We start from the raw sequence: 11,705 nt of genomic DNA, 5'->3' as shown, positions 1-11,705 counted from the left end.
CCAGGACAAACACTTGTAGGCCTATAGCCCTTACTTAAATCTTTAGGGTCACAAATGCATTGGAAATACACAGTGTTATTGACTTGCTAATGCCGGTGACTAGGACAAAAATAAAAAATGTTCCTCTAAATCGTTTTACGAATAATGAATAATGATAAATTCCTTCGGGTTACCCAACACAAGTCCATTTACACCTGGACACAATGTTGAGCACGTGATATTTTTGCTGAATAAAAATAACTTGTCCTGATTAACCATATTTGAAAGACATTTAACCTTTGAAATTAAGTTCTCCACCCTAATCCAGCCCATTCTGGATTTGAGGCTGAATTTTATTATCAAGGGTAGGCTAAAAGAAAATGACGAATTGGCTATTTGTTTTTGAACATTAAAATATATATATATATGTGAACATCACTGAGTGGGACATTCAACAACTGAAAAATAAAGTCTCAGCTCTATGTCTGACAACAGCTACAATTTATAAATCAACATATTTGTATTGCCACTTCATTTTAGCTGTAGCCTTTTACTAGATATCATATATTATTTATTAATAAGCTATTTTCAAAATGAACACCACAGTTTAGTTTAATCAGAAAAATTACATCAGATGTGCTAGGGTAGATGAACACACAAAGTAAGACACAATTACATTTTATACGTTTTAATGAAAAGCTAACAGCTGTGTAGAGGAATGCAGTTCCACTTTGATTTAATGCAAATATACAATGAAAACAGAACTTCAAAGCCCAAAAATCACTTCATCTATACACATCAAACCACTAAGGAGTGCTTTGTACACGTACACGTCAGTTAGATACAAACACAAGAGTTTAAAAAAAGAGTTTAACAGGGCTGCCTAAAAACACTGTGTCTCTCATAAACAGGATTGCCTGTAAAGTGTGCATTATCAGCACATGCAAATGAGAGGAGAGGGTCATGCAAGTGGTGAAAAATCAAAAGAGAAGTTATAGAATAAAAAAATGTTCATGTTAAATATATCAGACAAGTGGTGTGTGTTTATGTGCAAGGAGTAGTATGTCTTCCAGTGTAGGTTGATTTGTTTAGCTTATATATATTATGGTTCCCCAATCCCCTTAAGTAAATCCAAACGAGATTGTAATTTGTTTTTCTCAAAACCAGGTTAAAGCAACCTTCAAATCAACACTGGTTTCTACATCAAGCTCAATAAATAGATAAGTTATACGTCCATTTACTTCATAATAGCTAGTTATGAAGTTCCGAAACCTGAATTAGCTTAAATTCTAAAACTTCAACTTAAGTTCACATTAGGTATAATGAGAAGAAAAAAAATACAGCACTACATTTGTAATTCACATTAATGTAGAGAAAAAAATATATTGGGACGCATCAGCTCAGGAATCATAGAAATAAAAACTTGAAACACATTTCTCCTTCCTTTTGAAAAGGTGTCCGTAAGAATATAAGGTTTATAAATACTGTTTTATGTTCATGGTAAGTTATATACATCCAACATCGATCTTCATTCTCTTGACATTTAAATATTTAAGTTACTGTTATGTTCAAATCCAAAGGAATCACTTCAGCATGTCATTTAGGGGCAGGGGGTAAAGGGGTATGGAGGGGAGGGGTACTGGCCTCATATACACTAATACATTTAACTATTTACAGCTGTGACAAGCTATTTTGAGATATTCCTCTGTTAGCTCTAACAAAACATAACACACCTTTAGTTTTGTTTCCAGTGTTGCCATGCAGAGTTAATTAACATCAGCGGGCTCAAAGGGAGACATTTTTTGGGGAATCAGACAGATTGAAAAAAAGGTTCTTCTAGCACTCATTAGTTTTCAAGCAAAGCTGGTTTGATCTCTAGGCAAGGCAAGGCGGAGTGCCATGCATCCACAGAATAACATGTTCTACACTGTAGGAACTGAGTCACAAGGTAATGTAGCCATATTGTGGTGATCAGTGTGAGTAGAAGCATAGGAGAGTTAGAGCAAATGGTGCTCGAAAAGAGAGATCGATTTCACATTAATTGCAACACCTTTTTAAAAAGTGTGGGTGTGAGGAGAGGAAATGAAGTGTGTTATGGGAAAAAGTGACGAAAAAGTTAAAGGAGTTAGTATGTTAGTAACATTTCTCAATAAAAAGGTGGCATTCTTTATCTCCCTCCCTGTTCTCTCTAAGGTGCAGCATCATTCACGGGAACGTCCAACAATAGCCAGGATGTAGAGGAAAATGTTGATGATGTCAGTGTAGAGGTTGAGGGCGGCAAAGATGTATTCCTCTGGACTCAGAGACAGCTTCTTGTTGCCCAGGAGGAGCTGAGTGTCCACGGCCAAAAACTGCAGGGAAGAAACAAGGCTTTAGTGGTTCAAAGAGATTTATACACTTGAGATAAAAGATGAATGGCATAAAAATGTATCGGCTGTCTTTTCATAAGTAACAAATACAACTGTAATAATGCCATAATACACTTTTAAAATAGACGTGTGACAAATCATTTAAAAATAAATATATACATTTTGATTATTATTCAAGACAATTGGGCGATACATATCTGAATTGATTCCGACACTTCACACAGACAACAGTACTGCAAAGGAATATAGGAACGGGAACCCTAATTGATACAGCAACCTCCACACTTTAGAAACCGCTTTCAGTATTTTGGCGCCTGCCTAACCTGCGAGCTCATGGATCTATGGACTAACTGGTATCGTATTTCTTGAACTGACCAACACGCTCACACCTATGAAGGGCTGTTTTTGGTCTGAATGTCTATTTAGGCTTTGGGAGAACACCATAGTATTGATAACCCCATTCTTTCATGTTTTATTGGCTTTCCTAACTTCTCAATGCCCATACAGTGGCATATTAAAAGGTATATGGAGCCATTTTTTTCCTAGGCTTCATCAAATGCATCCTATCACATCTTGACTTTCTTTGTTGATCTGAAGTATCTTCTTCTTCTCTGCGACAAAAGAAATATTTTGCCCTCCAAATTATAATATGTTCAGTGTTTGAACAGCTGCTTTGGTTGAGTTTAGGTCATATATTTAGATTTTAATAACAAGTTAGCTCCCCACTTTCCTCTTGCTAAGCATGAATCTTTTTCCAACTCTGATTTGCTTTATTCTTAAACATGCTGCAGATGCAATTATACCTTTTTGAGCAGAATAAATTTCCCTGGAAGGTGGAAAACCGTGTGAACGCCAATGCTGACAACTGTCTGGTAACTGAATCTAGATGACTGGGTGCATTACGTCACATATATCAAATGACCTAACCCGAGAATTACCTTTGATAATATGAACTGCACACGCAATGACATTCAATTGATCCTTACTGTTGCACTATATCATAAATGTCCAACATACCAGCAAAAAGAAAAACCAGCAACCGCCAATATATTATAAAAGTGGGAAGGGCTTTTTTTTTTTTAGGAAAAAGAAACGTACGCAGGTGAAGAGCAGGGCCCCCAGTGAGGAATAAACGATGTCCAGGATCCTGTGGCGGATGAAGATGCAGAGGATGGAGAAGACCAACAGCACGATCAGGCACACAAACAGCACGCCCCGACAGGAAGTGAAGTCATACTTGCTCTGTGGTGAAGAAGAGGAGAAGAGAAAAGAGCAGAAAATATGAGGTATTATAAAACACAAGAGTTTATACTTTGATTAATGGTAATTGTATTTACATTAAGGCAGAAAAATGACAGGTATAAAGTAAAAATCTTTAGTCATGATTGCTTAGATTTTATATAATAATTAAAGGATGCAAAATATATTGTGTCGCTTCTTATACACACACACCCCGGTTGTCAGTACTATGTGGAAGGCCCCACATACAGCTTGTAAATGCTAAATGCACACTGATGTCTTTGTAAATAAAAAATGCTCAGTGTGTTTGTTTTAACTAACCAGAATACATTCTCACGTTAGCTTTTGAACGTGAGGGATGGTGTTGTCTGTAGACCTTCAATTGAATTCATACAAGCAGCTCTGTGTGTGCACTGACCTGTAGTGAGAAGAGAACGACCGTGAAGCAGACCACTGCAGTGATGCCCACAGCCATGATGACCGTCTCTGTGTCATAGAAGCTGGCGATCATGCCCACCATGTAGGAGAGGCTCAGTGTCAGGATGGACTGCAAGGCACAGAACAAACACACAGTCACATCAACATCCTGACGACACACTTTACATGTTGTAGATTCAGGTGAGATGAAAGAAAGGTGGACCATAAGTCCCTCTCGAAACAAGAACACACCTGGTTATAATAGATATGTTTGGAATAACAAAGACTCATTATGTGGAACTAGTTTATTTGACTTATTGCTCTCAGGTCTGATTCAATTTCTCATATTTTTAGTCAACCTTGTACAATTATTAGCATGTAATACACATTTTGTGTCAAAAAACCATTATCATTAATTATTTATATTGCAAACAAACTGTTTATTTATCATGTAAGTAGACATTTTTACCTCCATAAACAGACCTTTCTTTAAAATCATTTGGTATTACGAGAAGTTCTCACCAGTGCAATCAAGTTCCAGGGGTGCTTGCGGCGGAAGTCTCCACAACAGCTGAGGACAATCAGGGACACGATAAAGACGACGTAGGACACATAGTATGTCCATGGGTTACGTCGCACAAAGTACTTTGCCTCAGCAACGAAGGTGAAGATGGCAACAAAGGAGAAAGTGACCAGCAGCTGCACCGTGAGAACCGTGAAGACCTGGTGGGATACAAAGCAGGTGAGGTGCAAACGTATTATTTGGTGGTATTTCATATTAATGTGAGTCATACTACAAACTATATTTAATTATTTATTAAACCCAGCCAATATAGTTCATACAATAAAGGACCTACCTTTCTGATGAAGGCTTGTCGGATGGTTTTGTCCTCAAATCCAGAGTTGGTGAATTCTTCATTGTCATAGTAAGTTGGAGGACCATCACCGTGGTAACCAGGACTGCCTGCAGGTGCTGCTGAACAACAATAACAGGACGAGACATGTGTCTGAGTTGCGTTTCCCCACACTTTGATTGTAGCATTGATACTCTCATTGATTGCCCAGTCGTGTGTGTTGAGTCTGATCTGAACTGGATGTTGTTGACCTGGATAACACACACAGTTCTTCTGGCGCTCACAGCCTTTAGTGTTACACTATTGTTAACTTATTTTCACCCCAAAGTCAAATGTCTTTGTTAGATTTATTCATTTTAATTCTACCTCATTCTGTTTTACCTTTCTTCAAGTTGTATTCGAAGAAAGGTTTCAGACTGACATGACACGCCTTTTTTAGTCCTAAACTAACTGGATCAAATGCATACAATGATGCTAAATATCTATATAACTTTTTATATTTTCAGATTATATCCAAGATTTTACTAGATCTAGTGCCGCCAAAATATCGGCTAGGTATTTTAGGCCCTGTTGTATTTTTTTGTGGATTGGACACAAGCAGCGTCAAATGACAGGACGTGCTTATTTGAAGGAGGGGAACGGCCCTTTACTGCTATTCTGTTTGTCATGGTTAATCACTCACACATCAAGGTGTCTAATAACAACAAATATGGTGGCCTAGAAAGTTTATTCATAAATAATGGCTTAAATCTTTGGTTTCATCACTCACCCATGGGGTCACCGGCAAAGCCTGGTTGTGCTGGTCCTTGCTGATAAGGCCCCTGGGGGTAGGGTCCCTGTGGGTAGGGTCCCTGTGGGTAGGGCATCTGAGGGTAGGGGCCAGGGGCGAAACCCAGGCCTGCCGGGGGGAAGCCCGGCTGGCCGTAGTCCGCTGCTGGTGGGTACGGCCCCCCTGTGGCTTGGCTATAGTTGGGAGGGGGCATGCCGAACCCTGGCTGAGGGGGTCCATAGACATTGTTATGAAGTGGGTTGTTCTCACCCATAATAGGGTATCCATTCTTATCCTGGGACATGGTGAGGGGGGAGGTTCACTCTGCTACTAGTACAACCTAAGAGAAGAAATGAAGCAGAATTACGATTAGTATGCTTATAAAAACAAAGACGCCTAGCACAAACACATTAAACAGTTAAGTATATTTTTCCTTTTTTGTATCTCACGATGACCAAACTTCATAAAAATGTGATTCACATCGAAGATGAGAGTAAAAGAGAAGAAAATAAGTTATCCATGAGTTTACGCTGTTATTTTTATCCCACACAGGTTATAGAGTCTCTACAAACACCAGAGGACAACTACTGATTATTGTATTTTTCAATTGCTCCACGGAATATATTCCTAATTTCTAATCAGTCATTTGGTTTATAAACTTCTGTGAATGACCCCGATTTCATTTAAAATGTTCACCTGTTATCACAGGCTACATTCATACCTTCATAAAAGTGTCGATACTACACACTGGTTTTATGGATTCAGCCACCACAGAAAGTGAATAGAGGTTGAGAGAAGGAAATTGAGAAGACAGCGAACACTGACCAGAGAGATAGTATTACCTTTGATGCAGGTGCTGTCTTGGTAACCAAATGTATTACTAATCCTGGCTTGACATATTGGCCCTTACTGCAGTGTCCCTCAGCCAATAGGCCCCTGTACATGCTGGTCAACAGGTTTCTTTTCCAGTTAAAATGCTAATGGGGCATTTATATGCTGGACAAAGTAGAAAACGGAAATCTGTCTGTAAGTGAGATAAGGTTTTGAAGTGCTTTAAATGTGTTTGTACAGGTTACATGTACAAGTCCTGCAGGAGAGCCTCTGCTGAACATGATGGGAGCCAAAAGGCATTCTCTCTATTGCTGACTTTAAAAGAAATCCTTGAGTCTGCATCGGACACACTTTAGAGCGTGGCATAGGTCTTTGGTGTTTAATGCAGATGGATCATGACAAGTGACAATGCATTGTTGGTGTGTTTTTTGAATTTTTTGAGCTACACAGGGCATGTTGTAGAGACAAATCTGAAATCTCTACAATCTAAAATCCAACACTCTAACTAACACCAAGACAATACAGATCGATAAATAGCACTGCAGTTAAGTGGTGACTGCATTTAATACAGCTGTGCATATACAGTATGCTAGTTCCTTTAAACACACTACCATTAAATAATTAAAAACAGTCCAGAAATATCCATTCAGTGGCAGATTAGAAAGCAAAAAAACACGCTAACTGCTCCATACTGCCTCTATCTTCCTCTCCTTCCAGACCACACTGTAAGCGTTATGCAACAAATATCTATTTCTAGCAAATGCATCCGGACTCTGGTGTGTGTCTTTACGGTCTCCGTCTGTCCATCACCAGGACAGTGCAGTGAGTCTGCAGACAAACATGGCGAGTGCTGGCTCGGCGTCATGCCGACAGTCTTCATAAGATCAGAACAGATTACAATCATTATCTGAGGAGCCAAATCCCTCCTGGTTTTCCAAACAACAGGGGTTGCATAAGGGGGGTGGGGAGGCATATATAACAATGATAAGGACCATTTTAATGAATTGTATAATCAATGTATTGATCAGTGAAATGTTTGCATTGTAGTCAATATTGGTTAAAGACCATTCGCTTGATCTCAAATACACTTCTCAACAATGATGTAACACAAATAGGGTTTTCTTTGCTGCATCATAACATTCAGGACATCTGGCGATGGAAATAACCCGGAGGTGTAACAGAATAACCCAAGAGCCTTTAACTAATCATGTGACACACACACACACACACACACACACACACACACACACACACACACACACACACACACATTCAAAGCATGTGACCCCCCCCCCCCCTCCATATCCAAAATGCAATGCTTGAAATGACCGTTGGACAGGGAGGGCCCTGGCTAATGTACATTTCATGCATTTATGTTTGTGACTCAGAACAGGAAAGAATTTGCCATCAGTGCTGGGCAATGAGGCTGAAATCACATGGAAAATATTACTGATGTTATTAACTGACTCTAGATTCTTAGAAACATTGATTCATTTTTAGGTCTATAAGATGTCAGTAAAACATATGCTGATCACACTTTCCTTAAGCTCAAGGAGAGGTCATCAAAAAGCTTGATTTGTACGAGCAACAGTCCCAACGTATTCTGTTAAACATTTAAAAAAGAAAGAAAAGCTAAATACCCCCGAGGCCTTATTCATATTTCCAAAGTGTAGAAAAGGCTTGCAGTTGTCCTGAAAGTCATGTTTAACAAAAGTGACTTGATTGTTTTGTAAGTAGATAATCAACCTAGAAACACACAACGCGGTCCAGTGAATGCCAGAAATGAGCATGAAGTCAAAACTGGTTTTAGATCTTCAGTAAAGGAGATTTTAATTGAGTGCTATCTCTGCCAGACACCCCACCCACAACCACAGTAAATACAGTTGTTTTTTTTATTGTGGCGACTGAGTTTGCACAGCTTTTCAAGCATTACGTGGCTGAATTTAAATCCTCTTAGCACAGATGCCCAAACGCTAGATGGATAAAGGCAGTGCCACTGTCTCTGGATTCTGCTGATAGCTATCGCTAAAGGAATTATGCTGGGGGTGGGGGGTTCAGTGGGCTAGCCAGAGAGCCACGTTAACACAATTAGGCTAGCACAATACCTTCGAACAAACCCATACACAACATGCTATGTGCATGCCCGAGCAACACCAGGAAACACAGTGACAAAACGGGAACAGCCACACAAAGAAGCGAGGCTTATACAAAGCGGAGGGGTAAAATATGTGGTGTCACAAAAGGTTCCAAGTGAGGAGTTGTGATCTTTGATGGAGGGTGTCATTAATATAATAAAAAAACAACATATTTATTACAAAGAATAGGTATACAGCTTTTGAACATGCAATTCCTTTCTAAAAGTAAAAGACAAAAACTATCCCACTGATTGTTATCAAAAATAAAATGCTGTATCACACTCACATGGTGTCCCTGGTCATAGCAACCTGTAGAGAAACCAGCTGATTTTCTTATCAGACCTCAAAGCCCTCATAATGACAACATTTAAATCCCCGTTATGAAATCACACTGTTGGATAAATCCCCCACTCAGACTCTGCCTGTATCTGCCGGCCGATGCAGTAGTCTGGCAAGATATTGTCATTGTGACGTGCCGTGTCAGCAGCGGCTTGGGCTCTGTCAAACCAGCAGACACCTCACCTTGGGACAGATGGGGGCACTTTAGGTAGGTTATAATATTATGGTACCTTTGTGAACGAAAACTAAACTCTTCTTTCAAACAAAAGGACAGATTTATTATTAATGTAATATGCTCAATATAACAAATATTAATATAAGCTTATGTTCCTACAACATATTTACAACAGTGACATTTCATACATTAGTAGGAGAACACTTTTTTGTTGAACCAAAATAAGGTGACATGTTGCACTACATTGTTCTAGATAAGGCATAGCTCTAGGTGTTTCATTTATCACTACCTTAGAGTTTGATATCAATTATGTATGTCTTATCATGTGTAAGCAGTTGCCAATTAAAGAGGCAGCGTTAAACAAATTGAAGCTTTATTTCTCTTGTCTGTTCAACGTACCCTCTGACCCTTGAAAATCGAAACTATTCCAAACAGAACAGAAGTGAAGCTGCAATAGAAATGTTGTTTCAGCAGCCACAGCCACTAACTTCACTTATTATAAGTCTCCTCGGATTGTTCTTTAATTCAATAACCCTTGACCTTATGAAAAAAATCCCTCACTGTGAAAATGTTTCACAAGTAGAGTAAAAATAATTAGCTCTGCATGGCATCATGCATGTCCTAGTAACATGCTGTCAGGGAAGAACAGAGAGGCCGTTTCAGTCCAAGCTCAACGTCATAAGACACAAGACACCTTGTCATTGTAGGCATTCAACGAAATAACGTTTGGCAACTTTCAGTTATAAACCGCTAGATAGAAACAAGACAATACTTTTAAAATCTCACGCTATTGTTTATTCCTTCAGCTTAATTCAACACAAAACAGTCAGGACGTTAATGGAGAACTACAAACAAAAACATTTAATGGTCCAGAGTATCCTGTTAATAGCAAAGGAACGTTTTTGGCTATAGTGGAGACAGCAATTTTGGACGTGTTTGGATTATTCATGAAGAAACACATCCTACCTCTATAAAAATGTATAATAGGCCTTCAAATATTTTCAGATTAAACAGGACATTACTCTTCTGGACTAATGAAGACATAATATTACCAACAGCCCAAAACCCACAAATATTAATTATTGTAATATAAATCAGAAGCTGGTCCAACTGAATGTTTTGCATTGGAGCTCAAATAGTAACTAAAACTTTTGATCGGATATAATAGTTTATATTTGTTAGGTCTGGTTGCATCAGTGTTGGTAAGTACATTTACACAAATACTGTACTTCGTCCACATTTGAGGTACTTGTACTTGAGTATTTCAATGTTATGCTACTTTGTGCTTCTACTCTACTACAATTCAGAGGTAAATAGTGTACTTTTACTCCACTACATTTATGTAGGCTAGTACCTATAGATTAATAATAAACAATAGGATCAACAATTTAAAAAAATACTAAGATACACCTGGATTAAACTCACAATCAATTGAAATTAGTTCCTCCTCTCCCAGCTTGATAAAAAAATCACAAAATACGTCAATAATTATAATCAAAACATACAATATTTATTTTTCTGCAATGGGCCAATCTGCAAAAGGATTACTCCTACTTTTGGTACTTTGAGTATATTTAGGTGCCAGCACTTTTGAACTTTAACATTCTGAATACAGGACTTGTAACAGAGTATTCCTCCACTTTGGTAGTTGTACTTTGCTTTAAATACAAGATTTAAGTACATGAGAGGATATGACAGCTGTTTCGAGGTTATGCAAAACAGACACAGGGCTCCAACATAAACAGTGGGCCTCGTTTTCCGCGAGCTCCTGCAGCGAGCGCACATCCATATATGTAGGCCTCAGCACCGCAGATAAATACTGCGACAGTGCAATCATCTGTTACATCAGACCCATACATATAAAACCTCCAAGATAGAAACACCACCACTGTAGATAACGCGTTAATAAACTGTGAGTTATACGGCTGTAGACATGGTAAACATCCAGCACAATACAATCCATTAAATACAGTGGGAATCAGAACGATGACCGCAGCCTGCTCCCCCACGTTTACAGTACTGATCTGTCAGCTTCCTTTAAAGCAACACATTAGTTGGCAAACACATCTATAAGTGTATTGTTTTTTTTAAAGCTACCGTTAGGTTTATTCTCCGCTTTCTCTCTTGCTGCCCGTTTGGTGACAGCATGCGGGATGATGCTGACCGTTGCTAACCAAAGCCTGCTCGCTAGCCTCACAAAACAGCATATTTAACGAATGACAAATGAACAACGTAAACGTAAAACCAATACACTTTATCGTACGTACCTGTAATGTGTCAAAGAGAGAGTTTCAGCAAACATTAACGCTCGTTCCTCCTGCACCTGATAGCTGTGAACAACTGGGTCGAGAACTGCTGCTGACGTCACCACCACACGGCGTTATCACGTGGTGTGTGGGAATCTCCGAGTGTTATAACATGACAAGTTAGCTGCTGTCTTGAATGACACAGTGTTTTTCTGGGAATGAGAAAAAAATGTTGTGCGGTTAGGGCCTGTAAGGGGTTTACTAGACAAATACTGCAACCGAGAGTTCTAGATATATCTGGAGGCAGAGGTGGGAGAAGTATTCAGATCTTGTATTAGAGAATAAACACTGT

At 38.9% G+C, this 11,705-nt stretch overlaps 1 protein-coding gene across 2 annotated transcripts; it reads right to left on the bottom strand.

Moving 5' to 3' along the window:
- Positions 1–651: 651 nt before the first annotated feature.
- grinaa (glutamate receptor, ionotropic, N-methyl D-aspartate-associated protein 1a (glutamate binding)) lies at positions 652–11,580 on the bottom strand. 2 transcript variants are annotated; one of them, XM_063900038.1, is made up of 7 exons: positions 11,375–11,580; positions 5,628–5,967; positions 4,862–4,980; positions 4,527–4,727; positions 4,006–4,134; positions 3,447–3,590; positions 652–2,330 (listed from the first exon to the last, which is right to left on the bottom strand). In XM_063900038.1, the coding sequence occupies exons 2-7, from the start codon at positions 5,929–5,931 to the stop codon at positions 2,181–2,183; spliced, it is 1,047 nt and encodes a 348-aa protein (XP_063756108.1). In that variant the 5' UTR covers positions 5,932–5,967; positions 11,375–11,580; the 3' UTR covers positions 652–2,180. The 2 variants fall into 2 exon arrangements, with proteins under 2 accessions (XP_063756108.1, XP_063756109.1); XM_063900039.1 differs by having other exon boundaries at positions 4,862–4,977.
- Between the last annotated feature and the right edge of the window lie 125 nt (positions 11,581–11,705).

Source organism: Eleginops maclovinus, chromosome 13, assembly GCF_036324505.1.
Source record: "Eleginops maclovinus isolate JMC-PN-2008 ecotype Puerto Natales chromosome 13, JC_Emac_rtc_rv5, whole genome shotgun sequence".
In the NCBI taxonomy this organism is placed as follows: Eukaryota; Metazoa; Chordata; class Actinopteri; order Perciformes; family Eleginopidae; genus Eleginops; species Eleginops maclovinus.
Note: the sequence above shows the minus strand (reverse complement) of the source record. Positions and strands in the feature narration are given on the sequence as shown.

What these genes read in the sequence shown, in the direction of transcription:
- grinaa (XM_063900038.1), bottom strand. Translation starts at nt 5,931, where the DNA reads ATGTCCCAGGATAAGAATGGATACCCTATTATGGGTGAGAACAACCCA. An exon ending in TCGTTCTCTTCTCACTACAG is followed by an intron (nt 3,591 to 4,005) that starts GTCAGTGCACAC and finishes TCTTCACCACAG; the next exon opens with AGCAAGTATGACTTCACTTC. An exon ending in GGGCCCTGCTCTTCACCTGC is followed by an intron (nt 2,331 to 3,446) that starts GTACGTTTCTTT and finishes TCTTCCCTGCAG; the next exon opens with TTTTTGGCCGTGGACACTCA.